Source organism: Ipomoea triloba, chromosome 5, assembly GCF_003576645.1.
Source record: "Ipomoea triloba cultivar NCNSP0323 chromosome 5, ASM357664v1".
Taxonomy (NCBI): domain Eukaryota; kingdom Viridiplantae; phylum Streptophyta; class Magnoliopsida; order Solanales; family Convolvulaceae; genus Ipomoea; species Ipomoea triloba.
This window is the reverse complement of record NC_044920.1, coordinates 27,211,052-27,237,114: the sequence shown is the minus strand read 5'-3', so window position 1 is coordinate 27,237,114 and position 26,063 is coordinate 27,211,052. Positions and strand designations below refer to the sequence as shown.

The 26,063-nt window shown below is 36.9% G+C and overlaps 3 protein-coding genes across 5 annotated transcripts; 2 read left to right on the top strand and 1 right to left on the bottom strand.

The window, feature by feature from the left end:
* Positions 1 to 1,541: 1,541 nt before the first annotated feature.
* Positions 1,542 to 6,781, top strand: LOC116018817. 2 transcript variants are annotated; one of them, XM_031258822.1, is made up of 13 exons: positions 1,542 to 1,644; positions 1,724 to 2,094; positions 2,191 to 2,468; positions 2,563 to 2,655; positions 2,759 to 2,849; positions 3,210 to 3,300; positions 3,728 to 3,825; positions 3,937 to 4,006; positions 4,510 to 4,613; positions 5,315 to 5,431; positions 5,703 to 5,779; positions 5,899 to 5,943; positions 6,042 to 6,781. In XM_031258822.1, exons 2-13 carry the CDS (start codon positions 1,789 to 1,791, stop codon positions 6,571 to 6,573), a joined length of 1,902 nt encoding a protein of 633 aa, XP_031114682.1. In that variant the 5' UTR covers positions 1,542 to 1,644; positions 1,724 to 1,788; the 3' UTR covers positions 6,574 to 6,781. The 2 variants fall into 2 exon arrangements, with proteins under 2 accessions (XP_031114682.1, XP_031114681.1); XM_031258821.1 differs by lacking the exon at positions 1,542 to 1,644 and having other exon boundaries at positions 1,653 to 2,094.
* Positions 6,782 to 9,040: 2,259 nt separating this feature from the next.
* LOC116018972 (DDT domain-containing protein DDB_G0282237-like) lies at positions 9,041 to 14,887 on the top strand. Its single transcript, XM_031259025.1, has 11 exons — positions 9,041 to 9,233; positions 9,539 to 9,674; positions 9,780 to 9,952; positions 11,207 to 11,643; positions 11,751 to 11,844; positions 12,028 to 12,374; positions 12,790 to 13,223; positions 13,339 to 13,534; positions 13,729 to 13,890; positions 13,967 to 14,055; positions 14,226 to 14,887. The coding sequence occupies exons 2-11, from the start codon at positions 9,562 to 9,564 to the stop codon at positions 14,374 to 14,376; spliced, it is 2,196 nt and encodes a 731-aa protein (XP_031114885.1). The 5' UTR covers positions 9,041 to 9,233; positions 9,539 to 9,561; the 3' UTR covers positions 14,377 to 14,887.
* A 452-nt stretch (positions 14,888 to 15,339) lies between these two features.
* Positions 15,340 to 24,657, bottom strand: LOC116019567 (protein RRC1-like). 2 transcript variants are annotated; one of them, XM_031259837.1, is made up of 18 exons: positions 24,471 to 24,657; positions 23,660 to 23,768; positions 23,431 to 23,566; positions 23,224 to 23,269; positions 22,328 to 22,388; positions 22,089 to 22,235; positions 21,435 to 21,551; positions 21,143 to 21,308; positions 20,409 to 20,521; positions 20,070 to 20,141; positions 18,960 to 19,181; positions 18,686 to 18,744; positions 18,428 to 18,512; positions 18,204 to 18,341; positions 17,777 to 18,001; positions 16,862 to 17,658; positions 16,402 to 16,568; positions 15,340 to 16,170 (listed from the first exon to the last, which is right to left on the bottom strand). In XM_031259837.1, exons 2-18 carry the CDS (start codon positions 23,720 to 23,722, stop codon positions 15,872 to 15,874), a joined length of 2,913 nt encoding a protein of 970 aa, XP_031115697.1. In that variant the 5' UTR covers positions 23,723 to 23,768; positions 24,471 to 24,657; the 3' UTR covers positions 15,340 to 15,871. The 2 variants fall into 2 exon arrangements, with proteins under 2 accessions (XP_031115697.1, XP_031115698.1); XM_031259838.1 differs by lacking the exons at positions 23,224 to 23,269; positions 23,660 to 23,768; positions 24,471 to 24,657 and having other exon boundaries at positions 23,431 to 23,562.
* Positions 24,658 to 26,063: the final 1,406 nt, after the last annotated feature.

The window sequence follows — 26,063 nt, the reverse complement described above, 5'->3', positions numbered from 1 at the left end:
AATCTCAGTGGAGGCGAATGTTGACTCTTTATGGGATACTACATTCTAATAAAGTCAATAGTACCAAAACAAATTAAATCTTTCGAATACAATTTATGTTTTATACATAATTTATGAATTATTACACAAAAATAATATTTATTCGTGTTACTTTAAAATAATAGTTATAATACATATACTTCTAAATTATACTCCATCACTTTTACTTCATGATGTCTCAAACAAAAATTAAATATTTTTAGAGAAAATTGTCATTTTGGTCTACTGACTATTGGGTCTTATTAATTTCAGTCAACGACTTTCAAAAGTATTAATTGCATACCCTGACTATTCAATTTCTGTCAATTTTGGACACTCCGGCCAAATTGACAGCCAATTTTGGCCGGAATGTCTTAATTACTCCGTTAAGCCTTAATGTGAAGGGCAAAGTAGTCTTTTCCAATAGTCTTGGATTGGATTGGATCACTTCCTCATTCTGCCGGGAGAATTGCGTGAGCTGGGTTTGATTTTCGACCCGAATTCTTCATTGTGTGTGTGTGTATCTCATAGGTATTCATCTTCTTCAGCTCTGGTTCTGGATCTCCATTGTTAAGCATTTTTTTCTTCATGTTTTGCTGTTTTTCGCCGGAAAAAGTCGCCGAGCTGTAAAAAAAGCTCCTGAATGCACCTCCCATCATCGGCGGGAGGCGGATCTAAACGTCAGCTGAAGAATTTAAATTTCTTACCAGCACACAACGAGACTTCGGCGGTGGGCGCTGCGACTGGGGTTCATCGCTGGAATTCGCCGATTCCTTACCTCTTCGGCGGCCTGGTTGTGATGTTGGGACTCATAACCCTAGCATTGCTCATTCTGGCTTGTTCATGTTGCGTCGAGGAATCTTCTAGAGAAGGCGATGAGAGTAACCGTGGCCGTCGCGATCAGAAACCGGCGGCCGCGCCGGCGAGCGTGATGCAGCTAGAAATGGAGCCTAAGTTCGTGGTTATCATGGCCGGAGATCATAACCCCACCTGCCTCGCTAAGCCTTCTGGTCGCCGTAGGGAAGAGGTTTGATGGATCGTATAGTATAATTACATTTTTATTGTCGAATTCCGCTGCGTCCATCGGAAATTCAGTTGAATTTCGGAAAATCGCGAAGAAGGAGAGTGGATGGAGTTGCCTCAACCTAGAGCTTTCGGTACTGACGGTGCCAATACGTGATTCTAGGTTACATTTCCGGCAAGACTATTGGAAAAGACTATTTTGCCCTTCACATTAAGGCTTAACGGAGTAATTAAGACATTCCGGCCTAAATTGGCCATCAATTTGGCCGGAGTGTCCAAAATTGACAAAAATTGAATAGTCAGGGTATGCAATTAACACTTTTGAAAGTCGTGGAATGAAATTAATAGGACCCCAATAGTCAGTAAGACCAAAATGACAATTTTCTCATATTTTTATTAAAAGTGGTGAGTAAAATACGAAATTCCATATAATATTTTCCTTAAAATAATTACCGTTCCCTCGTAAAAAAAAAAAAAACAAAAACAAAAAACAAAAAAACCGCAGTTGTCCGTTTCGCGCAAAGTTCAAACTTCCAGAGCTTTGACTGATTCGTAGTCAACGCCGATCGGTGGTTGCATGCAGTGGCTCATCCACTTTGACGAGTAAAACATCGTGCTTAATGATTCCTCTCTGTGTTTGGTAATTCCCCACTGAATCGTAGAAATATTTGCTGATTTTCAGATAATTTATTGATGAATCACACCGACGGTGGCGTGGCGGCCTGTTGATTGAGTTTGTTGCGTGGAATGGGAGGGATTTGCTCTAAGGATTCGGAGAAATCGGTGAATCCGTACGCCAGCAGGGATTCGGAGGAGCATTCGTATTCCCAGGCGCAGAAGCTCCACCGGAATAATGAGTCTCCGGCGCGGAAGAGCAGAGAGGCTATGGCTCCGCCGGCGTTGCCGGAGAGCATGAGCAAAGAGGCGGAAGAGCAGCAGCCGAAGGATCAACCCGGCTCGGGGTACTCGAGCAGCGAGGATGAACTTTACGACGGCATTCCGAGGTACCGGCGGAGTCGATCACAAAAATCGAGATCACGGCGAGTCGCCAAGGTGAGTGAGCTGTGCGTATTAAACATTTAAACCCTACATGGCCGGTCGGATTTGTGTGAGTTAGGGTTTCAGTAGTGGATTTCGTGAGTTTTGCAGGAAATTCTAGAGAGTGTTGGACTAGACAAGGCTGTGGAAGTGTTTGATACATTTGGGACCGGTGGATTTGTTTCTGGTGGGACGAACAAAGGGAATGAACTTTTGATCGTGTCATTCGAGGTTGCTAATACGATCGTTAAGGCCTCTAATCTTATGCAATCGCTTTCTAAAAGAAGCATATGCCATTTGAGGGAAGTGGTGCTGCTTTCAGAAGGTGTGCAGAAACTTGTATCTACTGACATGGATGAACTTCTAAGCATTGTTGCTATCGATAAGAGGTTGATCACGGACAGAGTTATTAGTATACATGTAGTTCATTGTCATTGTTGAATGAAATGGATGATTAGTTAAAAAGTTTATTTATTTTTCCAGGGAAGAGCTTAAAGTATTTGTGGGAGAAGTAGTAAGGTTCGGAAATAGATGTAAAGCTCCTCAATGGCACAACTTGGACCTTTTCTTTGAGAAGTAATATACTGCAGAGCCCTTTGCCTCTTTGAGGTGGTATTGCTTATTTATGCAGATACCATTACTGATCTTTGTTGATGTATGTGGAATTTTGTCTTTGCAGATGCAGGAGAGAGCGTACTCCTAAGAAGCAATTAAGGGAAGAAGCTGAACTTGTTATGCAACAGCTAATGGTGTTGGTTCAATGCACTGCTGTTAGTATCATCTTCCACTGCTAAGATATTTGCAAGCCTAGTCTTTTCTCTAATAAATTAATAACTGATGGATTAGATTCAAATTGCAAGTTTTATTTAACTTTTACTGCAGAGAATCATTTTTTCTGTTGTTTATATTTGAGAGAAGGGATATAATACCAGAGCATTAGAGATGTATCATCATTTATTTATATGTCCCCTTGCCTTGTTTTTCTTTTCGTGTGTAGTTTAAACTACCATGACATGTTGATATTCTTATTCCTGCAACTCTGCAAGTGAATAGTCTCCTTGAAAAATTTATGTTTAGAATGAGCAGAAAACATCTTTTCAAAATGAAAGGACTGAAACTCTATCTAACAGGAACTTTACCATGAGTTGCAAACATTGGACAGACTTCGGCAAGATTATCAGCTCAAACAGAAAGATGCTAAATTTAGTAGCAGTCGAAAAGGTGATCAGTCTACTTTTTTCCTTCAATTTTTTTTTTTTTTTTTTGGTTTGAATTTCTTTGCTTCCTTGTTTGGAACATTAAAGGCTATTATTTCATGCTAGAAAATGGCATTTATCTAAATTCTTCTTCTTCTTCTTCTTCTTCTTCTAAAAAAAATACTAGCAAAATGGCAGCTGGAAAACTTAAAGTTGCGTGCTGTGTAAAATAGCATGCTTTATTCAACTATTGAAATATTGATTGAAAAAATGTCGTTGGGTTCTGTCTTCTAAGTTGAACTTGAAAGACCTACAACTTTATTTATTTTCTTAGAGTGATTATTTAATGATGAAAGCCTTGGTTATCATCTAGCTTTACTCCGGAGAAAAGGATTAAGTGCAGTGCACACTGTTCAGTTCCTGGATAACTGTGCTCTTTTCTGTGTCAGCAGATTATGGGTTATCAATTTTAGCTGCTGAGTTTAAAAGCCAAAAGAAAGAAGTACGAAGTTTAAAGAAAAAATCACTCTGGTCTAGAAGTTTGGAAGAGGTGACTGACCAACTACATTTATATGCTTCCTTAAATGGACTATTTCCTACTACCATGAAGCATGTTTAACGTCTGTATATTTATGCTACCATCCTTCCCCTAAAAAAACAGATTATGGAAAAGCTTGTGGATCTTGTCCTATTCCTGAACCAGGAGATAAACAATGCTTTTGGCAGTTCTGGTATGTGGTTCTAATGTTCTCAACTAGAAAGCAGTTTTTCTGGTAGCATATTATGTTTATCTTAAACTATCATACTTGAATTCAAGATCTTGTTGCCTCTGGATTACATTGAATTTCATAAACTACAATCTCCTGCCAAAAAGGAGTAAAATAGCTGTGCCGGTAATGTTTTAAGTGACCTAGTTATTTTATTGGAAATTGAAATGAAGTTCAATAAATAAATAGGTTGTCTAAAATTGTTAGTATGTTTGAATCAACTCAACTCTGCTTGAGCATTGATCTTCTCCTTGTCCTTTTTCATGTAAACAAATGGGCAAAGAGTTAAGTGTATACCATTAGATTCAATGTATTTGCCCTCCTCTGATGGAACTGGAAAAGAAAAAGAACATATTACTCTTTAGTCTTTCCTACACACCACCATTTTATTTGTATTTATTTGATGGGGACATTTTATTTTGTATTTATTTGACGGGGACATCATGGATATCTAATGGTTGTTGCAGATGATGACAGAGCAAAGAAAGCATTCGAGAGAAGCCAGCAAAGATTAGGGCCCGCGGGCCTTGCACTGCATTATGCTAATATCATACTCCAGATTGATTCAATTGTAAGAGCCTCCCTTGTAAAGGCATATACATTTGTATACAATATTATGTTTTAAGATACCTTTTATTTTTCCTTTTTGTCCTCTGGTTAAGTCTTAGTTATTCCTGGTTGTTGGTTATTGCTCATAGGTTCAAATTTTTGCCCTGACATATCACCTTAGAAGGGTCAACGTGATCAGACTTTGTTAGGTCTAGGAAGGAGATGCTAACTGCCTAACTGGTTACCACACTACTACCTGAACCTTTTACATGGAGTTCCTATTCCCTAATCTCCTGACTTGTATAGTGTAACTAGTCCTGTCCCATGAAACATTAGTGACACCATTAGTTACAACTGCAGGTTATGTGGCCTTGGTGTTTTTTTTTTCCCACACAGTTTCTGTGTAAAACATTCTTGTCCCAGATTCCTTAGCCATTATGTGTGCATGGAGGGGTTTTGCTGACCAACTTGGCCATTTTCTCTGTGCAACATGGTGCATTCCATCCTTGCTTTTAACTGGATAACAACCCAATCATTGATTGTAGGCATTAACCTGCCTCCTCATCCCCTGAATTAAATAGAAATATATGACTGGAACTGTCCCTTGAAATTTTGGGTACATCATGCATACTTCCGTATGTTCTCTTACATAATTGTTTTGATGTAGTACTTTCTTGAATAGAATTATATATAGTTTGTTGATTCTGCTTTTCATTTCATCAGGTAGCAAGATCAAGTTCCATGCCTCCGAATTCAAGAAATATGTTATATCAGAGCCTTCCAACTAATATAAAATCTTCTTTGCGATCTAAGCTGCAGCATTTCCACGTCAAAGAGAAGGTATCCTCTTATTCTGAATACCATGTCATTTTCCTAAAAGGGGGTTAATATTACTGCTTTAGCAAAGTGCAAAAAACTTCCGCAATACAGGTAATGCTCGAATTAGATTGTAGTCTATATGTTTAGAGTTTGGCATCTTAAGGTTCCATTGCCTTCTCTCTGCAGGATTAGCTTATCACTAATACTAGAGGTCTACTTTATGTTTTCATCTTATATATGTTTTTTTTTTCTTCCCAGAACTCTGATAGCTGTTTTCTTTCTCCTTGTGCAGCTAACTGTAGTAGAAATCAAAGCAGAGATGGAGAAAACTTTGCACTGGCTTGTTCCCGTTGCAACAAACACTGCCAAGTATGAATCTAGATCCTTTAACAAATAGTTCAAGTGTCATCTGCTCCTTGCCATTATGGGTGCTAATGTTTCTCTCTCTCTCTCTCTTCTGTCATTTATAATGTACTTATCTGAAACAGGGCTCACCATGGTTTTGGTTGGGTTGGGGAGTGGGTTAATTCAGGGTAAGTACCAAATTCCAAATGCCTTGCTTCTATGTTTGTGCTGGATTTTTTAAGGTAGTGAAGTGCTTGAGTTGAACAACGTAAGTGTTGATGAACAGGGCAGATAAAAACCGGAGGACAGCTGTGCCAACAGAAGTAATGCAAATAGAGACTCTACACTATGCAGAAAAGCAGAAGACCGATGCATACTTAATTGACCTCCTTTTATGGCTCAATCATTTGATATCTCAGTCCAAGGCTGCAATAAATGCCGCAAATGTGAAGCCATCCATCAAACCTTCAATTCCTTCACCATTTCAAGAAGCAAACCAGCTGCCATTACAAAAAGATGCTAAAAGTGAAGCACCGAATTTATGTGTTGAAGATGAAGATCAGGAGACGGTGGAAAAAGTGAGCAACAAAGAATTGGAACAAGGAATGAGCATGAGCCAGGACATGAATTCTGTGGATAACAGTTCAGAAAAGCTAGACCAGACACATGAAATTAGCAGCTATTCCGGGACAGTAGAAAGCAATGAACTTTCGCCTGCAAACACCGATCCATCGAACTTCAATATTACTGATTTTGATCATGATACAGAGAAGAAACTGGATGCCACTCATAGGGTGGATACAATAATGGTGGGTTAAGAGGGCAGATGGTCTTGTAGATAGATACCATACATATATATATATGCCTGTGGAGTTTAGAATTGTTTGTACAATTTGTGTGTAGTTGAGAGGTATGTCTCTGTTGGATTACATCCACTTGTTAGTTGTTAGAAGAGTGGTTTTTTGGTTCTTTTTCACAGATATAGAGAAGAATATATAATGGACTATTTAAAGCTTCTATTTTTTTTTTCCTTTTTGTATTTTTATAGTGAAATATAATAATATATGGAGTGTATAAGAGCATCCTTATCAATAGAGTTTTTTAACGGCTTTTGAGAAGTTTTTGTAAGTGTGAGTAGGAAAGAAAAAATGAGAGGGGATGAAAAAACAAATAAAACAAATCTAATTTTAAAAAAAGAAAGAGACAGCATTAAGGCGCGCCTGACACTCCCGCTAGGCGCATGCTGTGATTGCCACTCATGCGTGGCGCAGCTTTTATTGAATTCTGTGAGCTTAATTACTGTTCCAACATCTTCTCCCTTGCAGATGAACCCAAAGCCTCTCTCTCCTCTCTTCTCTCCCTTCCACCTCAACACACTTATTGTACCAATAACCACCAAATATGCATTGGTGTAGATGCTCTAAGTACAATGAGCTGAGCCAATATTGATTATGAGGAAGTATATAGTGATTTTGTCACGTTTAGTCCTAAACGTGGAAAAATCACTGTACTCGAATGACTCCATATGGTATTAACTAAAAGTAAAGTTGGCAATTTCAATCCACCCCCATGTATTGCGTTTTTTTAAATGATAGTGGGTGGTGGGTCTTAAAAAAGTAAACTTCTATTGGTCGGGTTAAATTTGGATTCTATGTACAAAACCCGCCTATAATTGGTCTTATAACTATTAGGGTCTTGTTAATTGCAATGCACAACTTTCAAAACTGTCAATTTAGTACCTTCCATCATCCTAAGTATTTTTCTCATTCATGTTTCCAGTGTGATTCAAACTCACACACTACCGCCTTCAGTTGTGACATCAAGTTAGGCGACGAACCACTACACTAAGCCACAAGGAGCAAAATATTAATTTCCTATCTCGAAAGAAGTAACCAAGTGCGTAAAGTATGATTCTTATACGGAGTACTTTAAGTCAACATTTTGTTTACTCAGAACAAGGTGCTCTTAGATAATAGGCGCATGTTTCTCTAGTCACAAAAAAAAAACATTATTTTTCTTATAAATGTTAATTGAAAAAAGGTTAAACTTGATGGGGATTGCTGTTTTCTATAAAACTTTTATTGGGTGCAAATTTTCCAAAACGTGCAGACGTGCAGTGGATGGGTTCTCAACTTTTAGAAGGGTAAATTGGTAAAATTATAGAAAATATTATTATGGTTAACCCTCGTGGTTTCTATAGTTGCACAAAGGACCTTTGATTTTTTGCCTAGTTCTCTTCCTTGCACCATTGAAATGATTGAATTGCTTGAGTTTGTGGTCTAGTTTAAAAATTAATTGTTAGCAGTTAGTGGTTAGTAAAGTATATTAGTGGAGCTAATTATATTAATTGATTTAACAAGTTGATATTATTAGATATTTGTAAAGAAATATTTAATAAAATTAGCTATTACTCCTATTAGGGACTAGCTAATATTGAACAATGTTATAAATGGGTAATCCAAAATTAAATCTAAATAATACTCTGTATATAGCAATGTTGCAAAAATCCCGTCTAGGCAGCAATTAATTGGCGCCTAAGCACTAGGTGTTGGTTGGTCGCCTAGCGTATCATCATAATCAGTGGTCTAGGTAGCTGACTAGGCCGCCTAAGCGCCGCCTAGGCATTCTAGGCACCGATTAGGTCGCTTAGTCGGCCAATTAGCTATTGTTCCATTCTTTTTTTTTTAAAAAAAAAATTGATTATTTCACTAAAAACAACATCGTTTTGAGTGAAATAACCCTAAATTGTTCAAAACTCTAGATGTTTTTAGGTTAATATTTAATATTTTAATATTAACTATTAAAGTATTAAATAGTTGATAATTATTAAGTTTTAAAATTTAAAAAAAAATTAAACAAATTTTTAAAAATAATAAATACACGGGCGCCGATAAATCTTTACCTAGACGCTAGCCTAGCGATTTTTTCAACCATGCTATATACTATGTAGTAATTAAAAAAAAAGTATGGGGTAATTCCAATTAAGATAGCAACTAACACTTGTAATCACAAGGTCACGAGTTTTGAATCCTTGTCTCCTTGGTTTGCGTCGGTCATCTATTTGTAACCTTGACTGAGTTAGTTCATTGTAGTCCTTTACGAGTTAGAGTTACAATGCGAAATTTACCTACATTCAAAAGAGTTGTAGAATTTCCCTCGTCATAAAAAAAATAGTAATAATTAGCTAAAAGAAAGAGAAAGGGCAGAATAGTCCATACGACGAGTACTATATATATACAGCAAACACAGTTCCGAAAAGAGGGAATGCATGAAGAGCGAGGAAGATTGAGAGAGGGGGAGAGAGAGAGAGAGAAAGAGAAGACAGAGAGAGAAAGGTCTTCTTCCTCTAACTCGTCAGTCGACCAGAGACGAAACCGTGCTTCCACCACAGCCTCTCTCCTCCGCCGTGCCGGGAAACTCAAAACCAAGTCCTAAAATCAAAGCTCAAATATCTCACATTTCCTTCTACTTTAATCAGGTAATTTATCTTCTCGTCGGTGCTTTCTATTAAAACATAAAAGTAAAGCAATTGAATGCAATGCTCCACTGGCGGGAATCGTCTTTCTTCTCTCTTTACCGTAATGCAAAGAATATTTGAATTTCTTGGTTATGCTTTTTGGATTTTATGCTCGATAAATGCTTGTGCATTTATGATTTTTTGTGTATGAGCAATTAATGCATGAACGGATACTGGAAATTTGATTGTATATCTATCTAGGTTTTACAGTTGCAAGATTTAGCTAGGCTTTATGGGATTTGATCGTTAATTTCTGGATTTTGTAGTCACTGTAGTTGAATTTTCCGGAATGCCATTGTATAAAAGAAAGCCATTTGCTTTATTGGAAAAGCCAGAAGATTTAAAGCCCAATGAGCTGGTCTTCCAAGTCAGATTCACAAAAGAGATCTTCAGGGATTATGGGTAAACCCTAAAAGTTCTGGTTTTGTTGATTACTGATATTTTATTTTTATCTCTAGTTATTTGTAAGAAAATGAATTGGATTTTTGTTAAAACTTTTAAATGCAGTGATTATTTGAAGCGAATGCATCTGTACCGGCAAAGAATATGGTCGTGCAAATTGTCTGGGAAGAATTACTTGACCTATGAGGAGGCGCTCCTGTCAGAGAAGGAGGCTGGTGAAGAGGTGCAACTGTTCCCAAAGGAACTTCTTGCCCCGGTGCTCCGAGATGTTCAATTCAGTAATTTCCCTACCTTGTTTGGTTATAATTTCACTTTTCCATTTTGATGATGCTTGATGAGGAAGTTCTATATTACAACCTTTAAAAAAATTGTCTTAGAATGATGTCTCTGAGTGTTTTACAATCTTGTTAAGAAATTGTTTGTGTATCTTAGTATCTTAGAATGTAATATTATTGCGGATGACATGGATGAAAACTTTGATTTAGTGGATGAACTTCTTCGTGTTTATAAGTAAAGATGGAAACTTGGTTGTTATTTCTAATATTGTAGGGAGCACATTATTTCTCAAGTTCAAAATCCATCACATAGTAAAGTATCTTGGATTGATGAAGTGAACCTACATGGAAGTCACTAGTGAACTTCAGTCTTACTGTTTCTTCTGTCATGGCATGGCTTTCAATCCCTCATTCCCAAGGGTCATGTGTAGTGCCGTGTCTTCCAAAGCCACCTGGCATTGTCGAAATTGAGGGATTGAAAGCTAAACCTACCCTTACTCAGAATAGGAAACTAAACCTACTTCTACCAGGATTCCAGGAATAGGACTAGGGTTTCCTATTATTCAACAGAGTCATTTATTTCTCTTTTCAGTCACCACACCTCCTTTTTTTGGCTACGCAAAGATAAGATTTTGGCCATATTTAAGCATTTACAACCATCATTATGTTTATTAATTCAAGTCACAAGCAATCAACTCTTTTCATTGACATGTTCTCTTAATATTAGGATTATTAGCCCAATTGCTCTATTTGATACCGAGGCAATTGGGTGCTGTATGCATTAATGGACCTGAATGGTATTGAATTATTGATTTTACCTCAATAGAAGGTGGAGGGTGTGGGTTTATCACATCCTCCCCATTCATCTTCATGTTTCGCTTTCAGTTTCATATGGTTCCTTGTTACTTTTAGAGTTGATATCTCTTGTTGGCTCTCTCACTCCTAGACCAACACATGCAGTTTAGCTCCTGTTCCTTGGTACCTTCATAAACACACTCCCCAATTGCATGTTGGATGCATTAATGGACCTGAATGGTACTGGTTTTACTTCAACCCAAAGTGGAGGGCATGATTTTTAAACTTCTTCCCCTTTTAATTTCTTACTTCATATTCAGTTTCTTATGCTTTCTAGCTACTTAAGACTGTTGATATCTCTTGCTTGGCTCTGACTCCTACACTATGATACATGCAGTTAAGCTAATGTTATTTCTAGGATAATATTTTATGATGATCTTGCAATGCCTGCCTTGTTTGCAGGTATGCTCAGTTTAAATGATCTTGTCAACGCAATTGCTGTAAAGCTCCATGGCCGTTTGTCAGTGGATACCAATCTGTATGGGAGGAAAAACAGCTGTATATATACTTGCAGGATTGTAAGAATTGTAGAAGAGGATGAGAAGACTCAGTATGAGGTTGAATGGATGGACAAATATGATGACATATCTGAATGTACATTAGTAAATGAAGAAGATCTGATAAGGAAGAAGCTGCCTTATAGTAGAGGTGTTCTGAAGCTTTTAATCAGAGAATCTACATACCGCAGCATTCCTTGGGTCTTGCATGATAAGTTGGCAAAGGAGCATGGGATTCCTACTCACCCTCCCCCAGAATTAGAAAGTGAAATTTCTCTTAAGGATGGACTAGTTGTTGTTAATAAGAAGAGAAAGAGAAGTGAATGTAGCCAAACGGATATGGTAATTATAAGTGTTTCTTCTTTTCTTTTTCTTCTTTTTTTTTTTGGGTGGGGAGGGGGTGTTCCTTTCCCTGTTACTATAAGCAACATGATGTTCTTGTCCTTTAGGATGTAGAAGAGAACGAGTTGCTAGATCCTAAGCGGAAGAATTGTAGCAGAAACAGTCATGAGCCCTTAAGTAATGGGAAGAGTGTTTATGAAGGTGAGATTCAATTTGTTTATCTCCTATTCTGCTTAGAGTTCCCACGATCATAATCTTCATCATCTAATGCTTTACTTTTTCTAGTTGTTATCTGCTTGCTTGGTGTTTATTAACTGTATTGTTGTTTGCGTTATCTCCACCATCTAATTATCTTTTTTTCTCTACGTATAATGTTTCTTTCAGAAAATGGAAACTTGGAGTTGAATGCTGTTAGATATCCAATTGATGATCTACTGGTGCAACCTTCGGAAAGTGACAAATATTTAACTGCGCGCCCTTCTCCTTCTCGGGATTTCAATGCCCCAATGCATTGTGTTGGGGATCTTTTGATGGTTTGGGATTTTTGTACATCATTTGGCAGGTTATTGCAGTTGTCACCATTTTCCCTTGAAGATTTTGAGAATGCTGTGTGCCATAGTGACAGCAATGTCATTCTCATCATGGAAGCTCACTCAGCCCTTCTTCGTCTGTTGATGAAAGACAATGTGCGCTATTTCTTCACTATAAAAAAGAAAAAGAGAAAGACCAAGGTTAATATTGAGCGTTATTAAGCTTCCTTTTAAATGGATCATTTACTTTTGCATTGGATTATTTAGTCTGTGCTACTGTTTGTGCTTGACTCATCTCAAGTATTGAGCTTGACCATGCACGAGTAATGTGTGAGTTCAGCTCAAAACCCATTTTTTTTTGCCTGACAGATATCTTGTCTACTGTTTCTAGACTTGAGCTAGTTTGAGCCTTTGATGCTTTATCGTGGCTTGCTTGCACCCAGACTGTGGGACCACATTGTATCTGACTCTTTTGTGTGTGTGTGTGTTTTTTTTTTTTTTTTTCCCTTAATTTGGTGCGTTTGAGTGTTGAGGGGGTTAGGGACTGACCCCTAATACCCCTCCCTGTAGTATAGTCTAGAATTCTTATGCCAGCATTTTTCCCCTCACTTTCCAGATTACATTAGTTACGTGGGCAGAGTATTTGTGTGATTTCTTGGAAATGATCAGTATTGCCGAATTGTCTGCTCATATCTCTACAATCAGACGTGGTCACTATGGTCTTCTAGATGTTGGTGTTAAATTGAAAATCCTTGGGGAACTGGTTGCTCAAGCCTTCATGTCGGACCTTTTCAAGGAGAAATTGGATGAGGATATTGAGAAGAGGCAGGCACTGTCTGCAGCAAGGAGGGATGAAGCTTTGGAAGAAGGTAGAAAGAGGAGAGAAGAGAAAGAGCGTTCTAAGACTCAATCTGTTGAAAAAGTAGCAAGAAACGGGCATATCGACTCAATGAACCCTGTGAACTCCAACCATATTAGAGAGAATGGACATGTTTCAAATGAAGGGAAGGAAAAGTGGGCCTCTTGTTTGAAGCATTCATCAGATGACAGGTTATATCTTTAATATCTAATATTTTTCAATTCATAACCCCCCCCCCCCCCTCCTTCTCTCTCTCTCGCTCCCCTCTTTCTTTATTCCTTACATTTTGCCACTCATTTTGAACAGTGACGGGGATGCAGAGATGGTAAATGAGAAAGATGCTGCTGAGAACATTTGCAATTCATCAAAGAAGGCTGCTCTCAAGAATGGAATGATGGAACTGATGCAAAACAAGACTAAGGACCAAAAGCAAAGGGCAGCTCACAAGCTAAGGAAGAATCAAATAAAGGAAACCATAGAAAAGAGGAGTAAGGAACAAAGGGTGGGCTCTCTCTCTCTCTCTCAAAATCTATTCCCCCTCCCTCTTTGTTTGTTTGTTACACGTGCATATGTATACTCACAAGAACATTACATTCATGCATTTGGTATAGCCCGAGTTCATTAAATTGTCAGTGTCTCACAAATTTGTGGCCTTATCATTAAACTGGGTGTCGCTTATCTGTTTTCCAATTACAGAAAGAATATCTTGATCGAGAAATAGAAAAGAGAGTTATACGCACCAGTCCACTGGGGAAAGATAGAGATCATAATAGATACTGGTTTTTCAGACGTGAAGCAAAAATATTTGTTGAGAGTTCCGACTCCATGGAGTGGGGCTATTATTCCTCAAAGGAGGAGGTATTTACGTCGTGACATGCAGTATTTTGGTTTTCTCTAATGCTTTAATGATTCTCTGACTTGTTTCTTTCAACAGGTTGATGCTTTGTTGGGTTCACTTAATGTGAAGGGTGTAAGAGAGAGGGCTCTCAAAAAACAACTGGAAAAGTTTTATGACAAAATAATGTAAGTTCTAAGTCAGATCTTCCATGCTGTATATTGATTTGATTTACTGAAATTTATTTTCTTGAATCTTTGCCTTTTCTTTGTTTGCTTCAGGGTCTTTTAAGATCCTTTTTGTGCTTTTATCTCGTATATCCAACTTTAAATAATTTTGATTGAATAAACGTCAACAGCTTGGAAATTCAGAAGAAGTTGAAGGATGCGACTCAGGAAAGTGCAACAGAAGAATCTGTGCGTCGGAGGTCAACTCGAGTCCGTGCCCCACCGGGGGAAAATCCTGCTCTCGTGTTCTTGAAGTATGTTAACAAGTGGAAAAAAGAATGACTGACTTCAACTCCCCCAACATTTAATGGTACATCCAAAACTAACCTTCACACTGATCCGGCAAAAGAATTTCTTTGCTGTTGGTTAAAAGCCAACCATTCTTTCATGGCGTAACCTGTTATCCACTTAGTTTTTGATATACCCCCATTCCTCCGCTCCAGTGTGTTTTTGATGATGAATCACGCAGGGGGGTATTCTTCAGTTTTGTAGATGATAACCCGCGGCTTAGGATGGTTTTTTCAGCTATGCTGTCGTCTGTACATATGGGCATTGGACCCATGGCTAGCTTCTGGAAAATTAATCTTATATGTGCATGTTTATTAAGATTATTATACATACAGAGTACATTTACATTCAATTTTTAGGGATTGAGGCAGTGTACCTAATGCAGCAGCTTTTGGGGGAAATTTTTTACATTATATTATATGTAGGGTGAGTGTGGTTGGTTTTACTGAAAACTAGTTACTTGAGTAGAGCTGAGCAGTAAAATTTTGGTTTTAGCTTTCTAGTAGGTTATTGATTGTATTGCTTATATTCTTCTTTTTTTTTTTTCCCCATTAATTCAGTTGGTTTTTCAAATTTTGTTTTTTCATTTTTCTAACTGAAGCAATTGAAAAATCAAAACTTAATAAATATTCATTAAATTATTATAAAAAAAAAAAAAAAAAAAAAAAAACTCCCTCTGTCCCATTTTATGTATTTGGTTCCGTTAATGATGTTTGATTGAAGTGATTTTAATTCAATTTTTCATAATATTAAATTTAGTATTATTAATATACAAAATTTATATATTTAGAAATTACACTAAAAGTACTATTAAACACAAAAAATCAAATTTAAAAATAAGTAAAAAAATAATAAAGAAAATAAACAAAGAAGAAAGTTGGTTTGACCAATGAATAGTAAGTAAGACAAATAAAATGAGACAGAGGGAGTAGTATCATTTCTGGTTAGCATAAAAAATACTACAAAAAAAGTATTTTATTCATCTCTCCACAAGTAGAGGAACTAAATTCAAAAATCCCAAAAGACTACACATTTAGGATTTTCCCCATTGGGCATTAAAACAAAAAGCCTACCACGTTATACATTTAAGGACAGACGACATGGAGACTGGAGTACATAAGTCTGTCTAAAGATTAGATTCACAAAGGGCAAAAAGTATCAGTTAACAACAAGAGTCGGACACGACAAAATCATAAGGACATACTTCGAGCATAAACTCCACATTCTTATAATCAAGTACATAATAACTAACTACATTCGATGCTTAAACACGTTCTGCCTCTCATCGGACTCCTATGAAAAGGAGCCAATATGTTCATCATACCATGCAGGGCCCCGTTATGCACTCACCTCGAGACGGTCATAGCTCATTATGAAATTGTTCTGACCTCCAAGTACAAGGTGTGTTGTTAATGTTGGTGCACCAACTGTTGCTAGCCAGAACAGGGATGATTTGATGTGATTCTATTCTTGTCACTGATATCATCTTTTATCTTACTCTTCTCCTTTCTCGTTCTCGTTCTCTCTCCCTGGCCCTGTCTCTATCGTGGTCGTCCCTCTCCCTGCTTCCGCTTTTCCTGTCCCTTTGCTTATCGCTTTCTACATCATGAACTCTTTCCCTCTCGCGGCGCCGTTCTCGGTCTCTGTTCAAATCACTTTCCTTATCCCGGTCTCTGCTGGAAGATTTCCGCGGTGGGCTCTCGCTTCTGCTTCGACTCCTGTGACGCTTCCTTGATGCTTCCTGAGGCTCATTTCTTCTCTCTCTTCTCTCCAAGGATGACCTGATGGCTGTTAAACAAATAAATTAATATTAGCTACAATCACTGAACCTCTCCTCTCCACAGATATATCATCTTTATGCAAAAGCAAAGTGCATGAAGGTTAATCTGAACTCTAGATGGAGACAACATTGTACAAGATTTTGTCCAACCAAGCTGTTCTTTCTCTAGGACTGGATATTACTAACAGAATAATATAATAAATCATATTCCTCTACTTGGGACGGAATTTAGAACTCACATTTCCTTGAAGCGTCTTCGTTGAAGTTCAGTAAACCATATTCAGATTGTAGACGTCGTCTATGGATTTCAACTTTCTTCTCAATTTCTTCAGTATTTTTTATCCCTCGCTCTTCAAGAGATTCTCGATATTCAATTAAAGCAACTTCAAGACGCCTCAGCTTTTGTCTGAAAATGATTAGTCCTTATCATAATCCAAATGTATAACATTATAAAACAGTTATAATTACATCAAGCAGAAATTCATGGATCCACATCTGAAATACAAGTGTGGAAATCATGAAAAAAAATCTTCTAAGTGTGGTGAAGGTGGTCACAACAGTGTAAAGAGGTATGGAATTAGAAAAAGAAAATGGAAATCATGAAGACAACAAGATAACATGAAACTCAATGCCAACAATATCACCCAGGGGGTGGGGGGAATGAGACCATTGACCTAATTTGCTGAAAAATATTTTTACCTCTGTTCTTCATTTATTCCAGTTTCAAGATGTGATATGTTGCTTGCTTCAGTTGTAAGCTCTGCCTCATCAGTCTTACCGGTACCATCACCAGCATTCTCACTCCCAGAGGATGAGTATGTCAACCCCAAATCCCTGTTGCTCTTTTTCTCTTCGCCATCACTTTCATCATCCTCTCTAGCCCATTTTGAGGATGGCAAAATAGGATCATTTTTTACCTCATTTGACAAAGCAATTGATTCAGGCTGTGTAGTTTGAGTTCTCGGGGGTGACTGCAGAGATTCGTTGCGTTTTTGTTGTATGCTTTCATCCACATAACTATTCCAACCTGACAAGCCCAATTGATCTAATTCACTAGTCTCTTTCCGGCTATTAGAATGTTTTCCAGAACTTGAGTGGCTCCCATGTTTCAATTCATCATCTAGTTCATAGCCTCTCTGTTTTTCTGCCTCTTCAAGATAAAGTAATCGAGCAACCATCATCTCTCTACCACCTACAAGAGACAAACCATTATGCCTGCACCGCCTTTCTAGCTCTGGAAGAGGGAGATTCAAAAGCTCCTTCATGGCAGCTCCTTTCCCAATAGCCAATGCAGCATCCGGATTAACTTTAACACCATCAACTGTGTCCATGGAACTGCCTTTCTGTTCTAACTCAGGAGCATCACCGCATAGAGAATGAAAGGGGATTACACCAGAATTGCCTGATCGAAGAAAGGTTGCCCGCAAGCCATTGACATAAGCATCCGAAAACAAAAACCAGTCAGTCCATACTTGAAGAACTTTCAGAACCCTCTCCTGCACAATTTCAAGTAAAATTAATATCAAGTTGTGAAGGGAATTGGGGTTGGGTGGGGGGAAATGTAATTGGGAAGCAGCCTGGGAAGCCATTTAATGTGTACCGCTTAGGGTTTACCTTAAGGGCCTCAGCCGTCATTCGACCTGTAATACTGCGATACAAGTCATTGAAGCTTTCAATTACATCTGGTAAAGTAGCTTCAAATTTGGTGCGGTAAGCAGATGCATTTTTCACAGGAGCACTACTATTATGAAGAATGTCAGAGACCAGCATTAACCGTGCAATTTTAGTTGGTGGTTGAGTTTCTTTAAGTGTCAGAGACTCCGTTAAAACCTCGACCACCTGAGAAGCAATCACACCAATTAAATAAAATTATTATGATTATTGCAGCCCAATCATCATGAACGTTCACATGCTCTGTGAATTTGCTAATGGACTTCAAAAGAAAACAGATATTTAACTAAAACCTTCATGGAGACAGTAGACAGTTCATCTTCATTAGTAATTCAAACAACAAAGTCAAGTCTCACTATCTTATAACTACCTCTCCGGCAGCATCAGCGTTATCTAAAGCAAAACCCATTGCATCTTTTATCTGGCTTCTTTCTAGTGTCAATGCACGAAGCATATCCTCAAACTCATCTCTCTGTGCATCTGTCAGTGTACGTTCCACCTCCACACGCTGTGGGCATTAATAGCAAACATTAATTTGAAAGACAAATTGTAATTTTAGAGCAATGCATTCCATCACATGGAAAAGAAATATACCCGGCTTCTTCCAGCAGCATATGTGCTTCCACCTTCCTTCTCATGGTCAATCCCTTTTGCTGATGGCAGAGAGGGTGGTATCCACCTGTACATACAAGGTATCAAACAAAATAATTTTTAAAAAATTTCTTGACTATGAAGTGACTTCTCTAACTTATCATGCTCCAAGAGAGGGTGTGATATTGAGGTGCAACATCACAATCATGACCAGGGTAACATAAAAATATTCATAGAAAATAAGTAAAAATAACTCAATACCTGCCACTACCAGTTATCATAATGAAAGGTTCAGTGCGCCATCGTTGAAGAGTATCTCCCTGCACAGGAGTCAAATATTTTTAGTTGTTTCTTTACTTTCCATGAGAAATACAAAAAAGGGGTACAGAAATTTTGAGATGGATGAAAAGCCTTGCAGGCTCCACATGGGTCAAAACTCAAAAGGTCACTCTCGGTCCTGTCTATTAAGAGGATTTAAGGATGCATGCACTACAAAGAGACTACATCAACATTTTAAGGCTAGAGAGAGATTTACCTGAGCAAATGAATAAAGCCTCCAAACATAGTAAGTATGCTCCTTGGAGCCAAGCTCGAACAAGAAGCTGAAGAGGGGATTTCCACGACCTCGCTCCATTATGGCTTGCTCAAAGGCACAACCTCCATCAAGAACATAGAGAGCCATTGTATCAATGATATGGCGCAGGTGATCATCATCAGGTGGAACAACAGTAATATCAGGTACATTTGGAGTTAAAACCTATATTCATGGACAACGAGAAAGTATTAATAAAGGTGTATTTCATTTTAAACGGCAGGACCAAATATTTCTTGTAAATAATGAAGCCCAATTTGGAGAACGGTGGAAGCACAAGCAGTGTAGAGATACAATGATCACTAGGCCTTTAAAATACTTTTTTTTGGCTCCAAACAATGAAGAAATTTATTTCACTGGGTCAAGGATTACAAGGGCAAACATGGCCAATAGAACATACAAATTATAACATAAAACACTGTGTGACCTACTCACCAAATGCTGTGTTAAATATTTAACTACAGCATGTTCTGTAATTTTCACAGGAGCAAGTAAATCAGAATTGCCGAATATAACCATATATGTAGAGATAGTAGACTAACATTTCTGGTAAGACAATTCTAATAGGATGATTAATTTTGCAATTACATATTCACAGTTTCAACCCAACTCTACTTTAGCGGGAGGATTCCAAATCCAAATTGGCCAATTCACTGATAGATAAGACAGATGTCCGATTTCAATACACTTTATTCAACAATATGTAAATGTTGCTTATCTGTTTGAAAAAATATGAATTTCAGTTTTAAGATCATTAATCTTACTAAGCATGGCATTGTGAATAATTTGCAATAGTAAGTGGATAACAAAATGAATGTGAATTAAAAAGAGCTTCATCTTCTTAGCCAACATGATTATAGATAACGTGGCAGATTCAAAACTGGCTATGTGCTCTCATTTAAATAAACCTTGAACAGAATTCCATCCTTGTCATACCACAGTTGGCTTTTTAGACTTGATATTTTCAGATCATTCACCCCAAGGTTTAGATTTCATTTCAAAACAACAAATTTACGAACACTTTTACTAAAAAAACAATATACAGCAACCTACCAGCTCAGAATTCTGACTTGGTACAGAAGTGACTGGAGGACCTGATGGACCAGACAAAATAACAGTGGCACCCTGAAAACCATAAAATTATAATTATTTCATGTAAAAAAAAGGAGTTCACAAATTGTGACTATTTCATGTAAAATAGGAGACACATAATGGGAATTCCAAGCACGTGTATGTTATGAAAGGAGGAAAAAAATTCTGACATCAATAATCATCTATTGCTGAATTAAAGAAAATAAATAGAATAGAATATCTCATTAATATATATATATATATATATATATACTAACACATGCATAGATCAGTTATAGCCCATGGAAAAATGAAACTAACCTCCTTACTCCTGATGGCCATATGTCCCGGGGGAGGAGCAGGTAGAGCTTGTGATGGGAGAGAGACAGATTTACCCCACCCAATCTTCAACTCATACTCATATACAACCACTCCTGGATCAGAAGCAGATATTTCAACATCATTTATTTTTATTTCATAGTTCCAATGCACACACAGAGAAAGTAGTAGATAAACTAACAAAGTACACATGCAACTAGGTAATTGTACAGATAAAGGAGGCCCTAAACAGAACTATGAGTAAATGATACTGCAGAAAAGAGTTGCTTCTAAGTTTGTTTAGTTTGAAAGTTCATTGTCAGCTTAAGTAGTCTATAGGATCTCTTACTGGAAAAAAAGTTAGTTATAACATGTCAAAAATAGCGCTGGAGATTTAGGAATAATGGTAAAAATTTGTCGAAATTAGCAGCTTCAGTAACTGCTTTTCTGGTTAGAAAGAAGTACAGGAATTTTCAACACCTGAAAATGATGTATGTAACTTGTCTTTGGTGTACAAGTAATGAACTACTTTTCAACTTTCAAGTATACTCGAAAGTCTGCAACTGTCTTTGTGGATTTCTGCTGAATGATCGTTCACTTAATTTTTTTGTGCAATTCTCAACCTCTAGATTTTAACTATCTCCATCTTAGTAATATGACCTTTCTATAAAAATTACTTGGTATGAATTGCTCAGGCGTTGCACTTCAAACAAAGTATTAAGTAACTAAAGCCTTACCCTGCATCTCATCTTTTGCAGCTTGAGCATCAGCTCTATTCATGAAAGCTACAAACCCACAATTCCTTTGCCGCCTTCTTTCCTCTTCTGTCCTGGGCCACATTATTTTGACACTTGCAATAGGTCCAAATCTCCCAAAAGTGCGCAAAAGGAAATTTTCATCAACCTATAAAATCATGAAAAAAAAATCCACAGAAATTCATGAGGAAAGGATCATAAAATTTCTTTTGAGCTGAAAGCAAAAAAAAAAAAAAAAAAAAAAAAAAAAAGTACATTCTATGTAGAAGCCCACCTGAGGTGATAGATTTCCAACATAAAGATTTGTGGTTTGCGGGTCCCCATCATCAAATGATCCAGGCCTTCCACTGGGATCAAAATCATCTGGAAGCTCATCAAATCGACTAGATGGCTGAGGACAAATATCATCATTAGACAAATACAATACCAATGATCCGAAGTTACCAATCAATGCAGATAATACATGGGAGACACATCTATGTAAATTAGTAAATGTTGTTACTGTTGTTGAGGAAAAAATAAAGATTAGCTCACAATGGTCATGTCAACAATCAGCATGAAACAAGATATCAGTATGGTAACTAATATACACATAATGCATATGAAAATGGATGTGAAAAATTAATAGAAATTCCATAATGAACTTATGAAAATCATATAGCTTTTTGCCTCATTTACAAACAAGTTGTAAGTAGCATGATCAGTTGGAAACTGATTTTAGCAGGATAAGCATCTCACTGCATCAATTAGAAGAAAATACTACAGCATTTTGCAATTATCACCTGTTCCAATTTACTACAACAAAAAAATAAAATAAAAATATGGTATATATAATATAGAGATTTAAATCTCACAGGGAATATTACATATTAGTATATTACAATTGACTTCACATTTTGCACTTGTTCTGGGTTGAGCAGCAACTTACAGTAGAATTATCAGTATGTCGGTCACGCCAATGTTCACGCTCTTGATTTCGCCTTTCCCTCATTTCTTGTTCATGTTTCAATTCCTCCATAAAATTATCAATATTCCTTGATTTTCCTTTTTCTTTTTCCCTGGGCTTCTCCTCCTTCTGCATTTAGTAAATCAAAATCAAAATTTGAAATAAAATAAGCCTAAAAGTAACTAGCATGTTGCCCAATGGTTTTTGGTGGTGCAACTAACCTTCTTTTCATAATCTCTACTCTTAGTTGCCATAGGAGGTGGTATGAAAGATGGTACATACCTGCACAAACATGAAATGTGTTCCAAAGTCTGTGCCACCAATAACCTTTTTCAGGGATATATAAGATGGATGTGAAAGAATAACTAACAATAAATCACGTGAGTTAATTTGCATGGGCGAGCAACAATTCTATATTGCTAGCACTTTCATCATCGACAAACCAATTAACAGCATAGACTAGAAACCAATAAAGATTAATGTTCAATACAGTTGAACATCGCCCAACTCCAAACAGGCTTCCTATCAATTTCTTTTGTTTGTTGTTTTATTTATTTATTGTGGGGGATTGGGGAGTAGGCTTTCTGTCATTGGTGGCAATGGACCGAGTAGAACAGCAAAATAAACCGTATATGCAATTTAAAAAAATAAAAAATGCTAACTGCACTGTTAGGCAGCATGGGGGTGGTGCTTAATATAAGGGTAAAAATAGAATTCAAATACATCTGTCATCGGTATATGGGAGATATAGTCAAGCAAAACTGTAGAACAGCAAAATGAGTGATCAAATGAAGAGAAAAAAATGCTAGATATTAAGACCACAATTACAAAACAACAAATACACAACTTCCTAAGTACAATACCAACTATACCATTATTTTTCTTCCCAGAAAACCCATTATATTAGCAGAAATTATCCCTTGATCACAAAAGATAGGTTCATATGAACATAATCAAGTGGAAAAAAAAGGTAAAGAAAATGAGGTTGGTCTTCGAACTATATAATATTTACAAGCCCAATAAGCACAGTAAAGATAAGATCATGAGAAATCTTGGCATCCAGGATGCGGCATTAGAGTAGCATTATAACATGGTCAAACAAAAGGCATATGTTTACCTACTCCCCTTCTTTAAACCAGAACCCTCATCGTTGGAATTTCCACCTGCCATCCGTGAATGAATAGAAAAGGTCCATACTTTTATTAATGTGTCCATGTAAGAAAAAATCATTCATTTATCCAATACTCATAAAGCATAAGAATGTTATGTTGATTATGTATTTAAAAATACTACAAGAGTGAGAACAAAAAGTGTAGCTACAAACCTTCAGAATCATTCTTCAACTTCTCATTGGGATTGATGACCCCTCCTCTAACAAATGCCTTTGAACCAGGTACATCATCAACTTGGAATGACTCCACAAACTCTTGATATAGACGAGCTGTTTCATCCTCAGCTCTCTGCCAAAGAAAACCAGCAAGGGATACTAAAGGTTAGGAAGAAGAAACATTTTTATTCTAGAAAGTAGAAGCTTCACAGCTCAATATTAGTACCTTTTTCTTAGCCTCTTCCTCTTCGCGGTGTTTCTGGAAAGGTGTCTTCTTCCGTGAACTCATTTTCTTACCATATATTAAAAGGCAGCACAGCTTTAATTCAAGCAGACTACAACACCATAACAAGTTTATCAGTGCAACAGTCCATGTAAGTAACACAACCGTAGGCATCTTAATTAATTAGAAACAAACTAAATGGAAAATTAAAAAATGCCTATTGAAAGATTTTGGGTAAGAAATCTACCATGACATATACAACAGGGCAAAATTTACATAAAAGAAGTGATTGACTTCAATTTACCAATTACCACTGCCTCTAAACTTCAAATATAATAAAAGGAAACTGAAGCCCCTAATTTCCACTTCAAAGTGTTAAATAAAAGATAAACGAAAAGCAACTCAAATGCCCCCGAAAGTAATTAAAGCTTAATTAGCTAATGTAGCTATGAAAACTACACATCTTAAGTGAAGCTACTAATATACCAGTCAGCAGGCTATGAATTGCAGGTTATATAAGAAAACACAACAATGCAAATTATCATATAAATTTAACATTTCAAGAAGAGTATAAGCTGCACTTAAATTCACGGTTGATTCAACACTAATGTACTGACTGATCCGGGATTCAATAACACAATTGGAAGTAAAAAGGAACATCACTGCTACGCTCAGAAAACAAAAATTAAATTAAAATTAATATTAAAAACGCATTTCCACCACGAATAACTGTAAGACAGGTTTAAGATTTCAGAGGAAAAAAAAATTCCAAAAGCTCAGCCCGGTACGATGATGAACAAAGCTAATCACAGACCTGAAAATCAGTAGAGCATTTCAATGAAGAAGATTAGTAGGCCTCGACGTTCTCCTTACGCGCCGATGTCTGGTCCACCGTTCCTACGTAGGTTCACAGTCGTATAGCTTCGCCGAAAAGAGTGGATTCGGGGGAGGGCTTTTTGATTTAACGGGTTAGGGTTCCTCTGTTGAGTTTCTGTTTTTTTTTGTTTTTTTTTTTTACAAAAATTTTCACGTCCGATTCTACACAAATTTTGCTACACTATGTATTTCGTATTTTCGTTGATCCCCACAAGGTTTTGCTTTATTCAATTTGAACCCCTAGTAAATTGTAATTCACCTTTGCACCCTTTTTATTCTGATAATAAATAAATTAAAAACTCGTTTAAAACAATAACATTAGAATTAGAATTCTTGAAGGTATGAGTGGAAAACTAATTCATAATTTTTAAACTTGTCGAGCTTCATTTTAACACATTTCCATGAATAATTTGAACTAAGAAAATAATTTTATTCATCTTTACCTATCTTAAAAATATATTCTTTTCCCGTACATAATTGAAATTGTGTTATTAGATCATTTCCTAATTTTTATCTTTTCAAAACTTGTAGCATTCCTACACTTTATACATCTTACAACCTTTCTAAACTCAAATTTTGAGAATTAATTGAGTTTCAAATAGTCATACATTTTCTCTAACATTCTAGTGCTTAATTTGTGTCCACAATTTGTACTTTTAGGGACATTTTTTTTTTTGATAAATTTACAGGGTCTTTCTCTCCGTCCGTTTAACGGTCCGGGGTCCACCCACCTTCGCTCCGGGAGGCACAGGAGCTGGCCCAAGGGGAATCGTCACTTGTGGGAATTGAATCCGGGTTCTCCCGAAATTCCTCTCCACAAAGAGAGCTCACTTGCCACTTGAGCTACCCCACTGGGTTCAATGTACTTTTAGGGACATTGAAAGAATGTATGTAATCATATGATCTGTCAAATGATGTAAAAATTTGGTTGTGTTAGAGCACCCCTATCAATGGTTATTTTCCAGTTTATGTCAGATTTTATACCATGTTGGTATAAGAGAGTAGAGGAGAGAGAGGGGGAGGGGGAGAGCTTCTGCAAACAAAAGTAAAATTTGACATAATCTTTTGATCATCATCAGTTGTTGTGCGCATTTCGCCCGCCTGACACGTCTTATTTTATTTATTTATTTATTAAATATCATATTTGTTTTATTTTTTTTCATCCCATCCCATTTTATCTTTTTCTAATCACACTTACAAAAATACCTCAAAAACCGCGAAATAACCCCACTGATAAGAGCATCCAAGCATCCTTATCAGTAGTTGTTTATAAGTTTTTTGTATGAGGTGGAAGAGAACGATGGTAATTTGGAAGAGAGAAGATAGAGGAGAGAGGTGATTTTAGTTGTGCAGGAGTAGTAGTTTATTGTGTGCCCCAATATGAAAGAGAAAATCATTTAACTTCTGCAACTTTGCGCGTTCAACACACAATGGCTCTAAAAAGGCGCGTGAACTGCAAGAGTCCTTTGGGAGCGTAAATTGTTTATACTTTTTGTTTTTTCAATCTAACATTTATTTCCTTTTTCTTTTT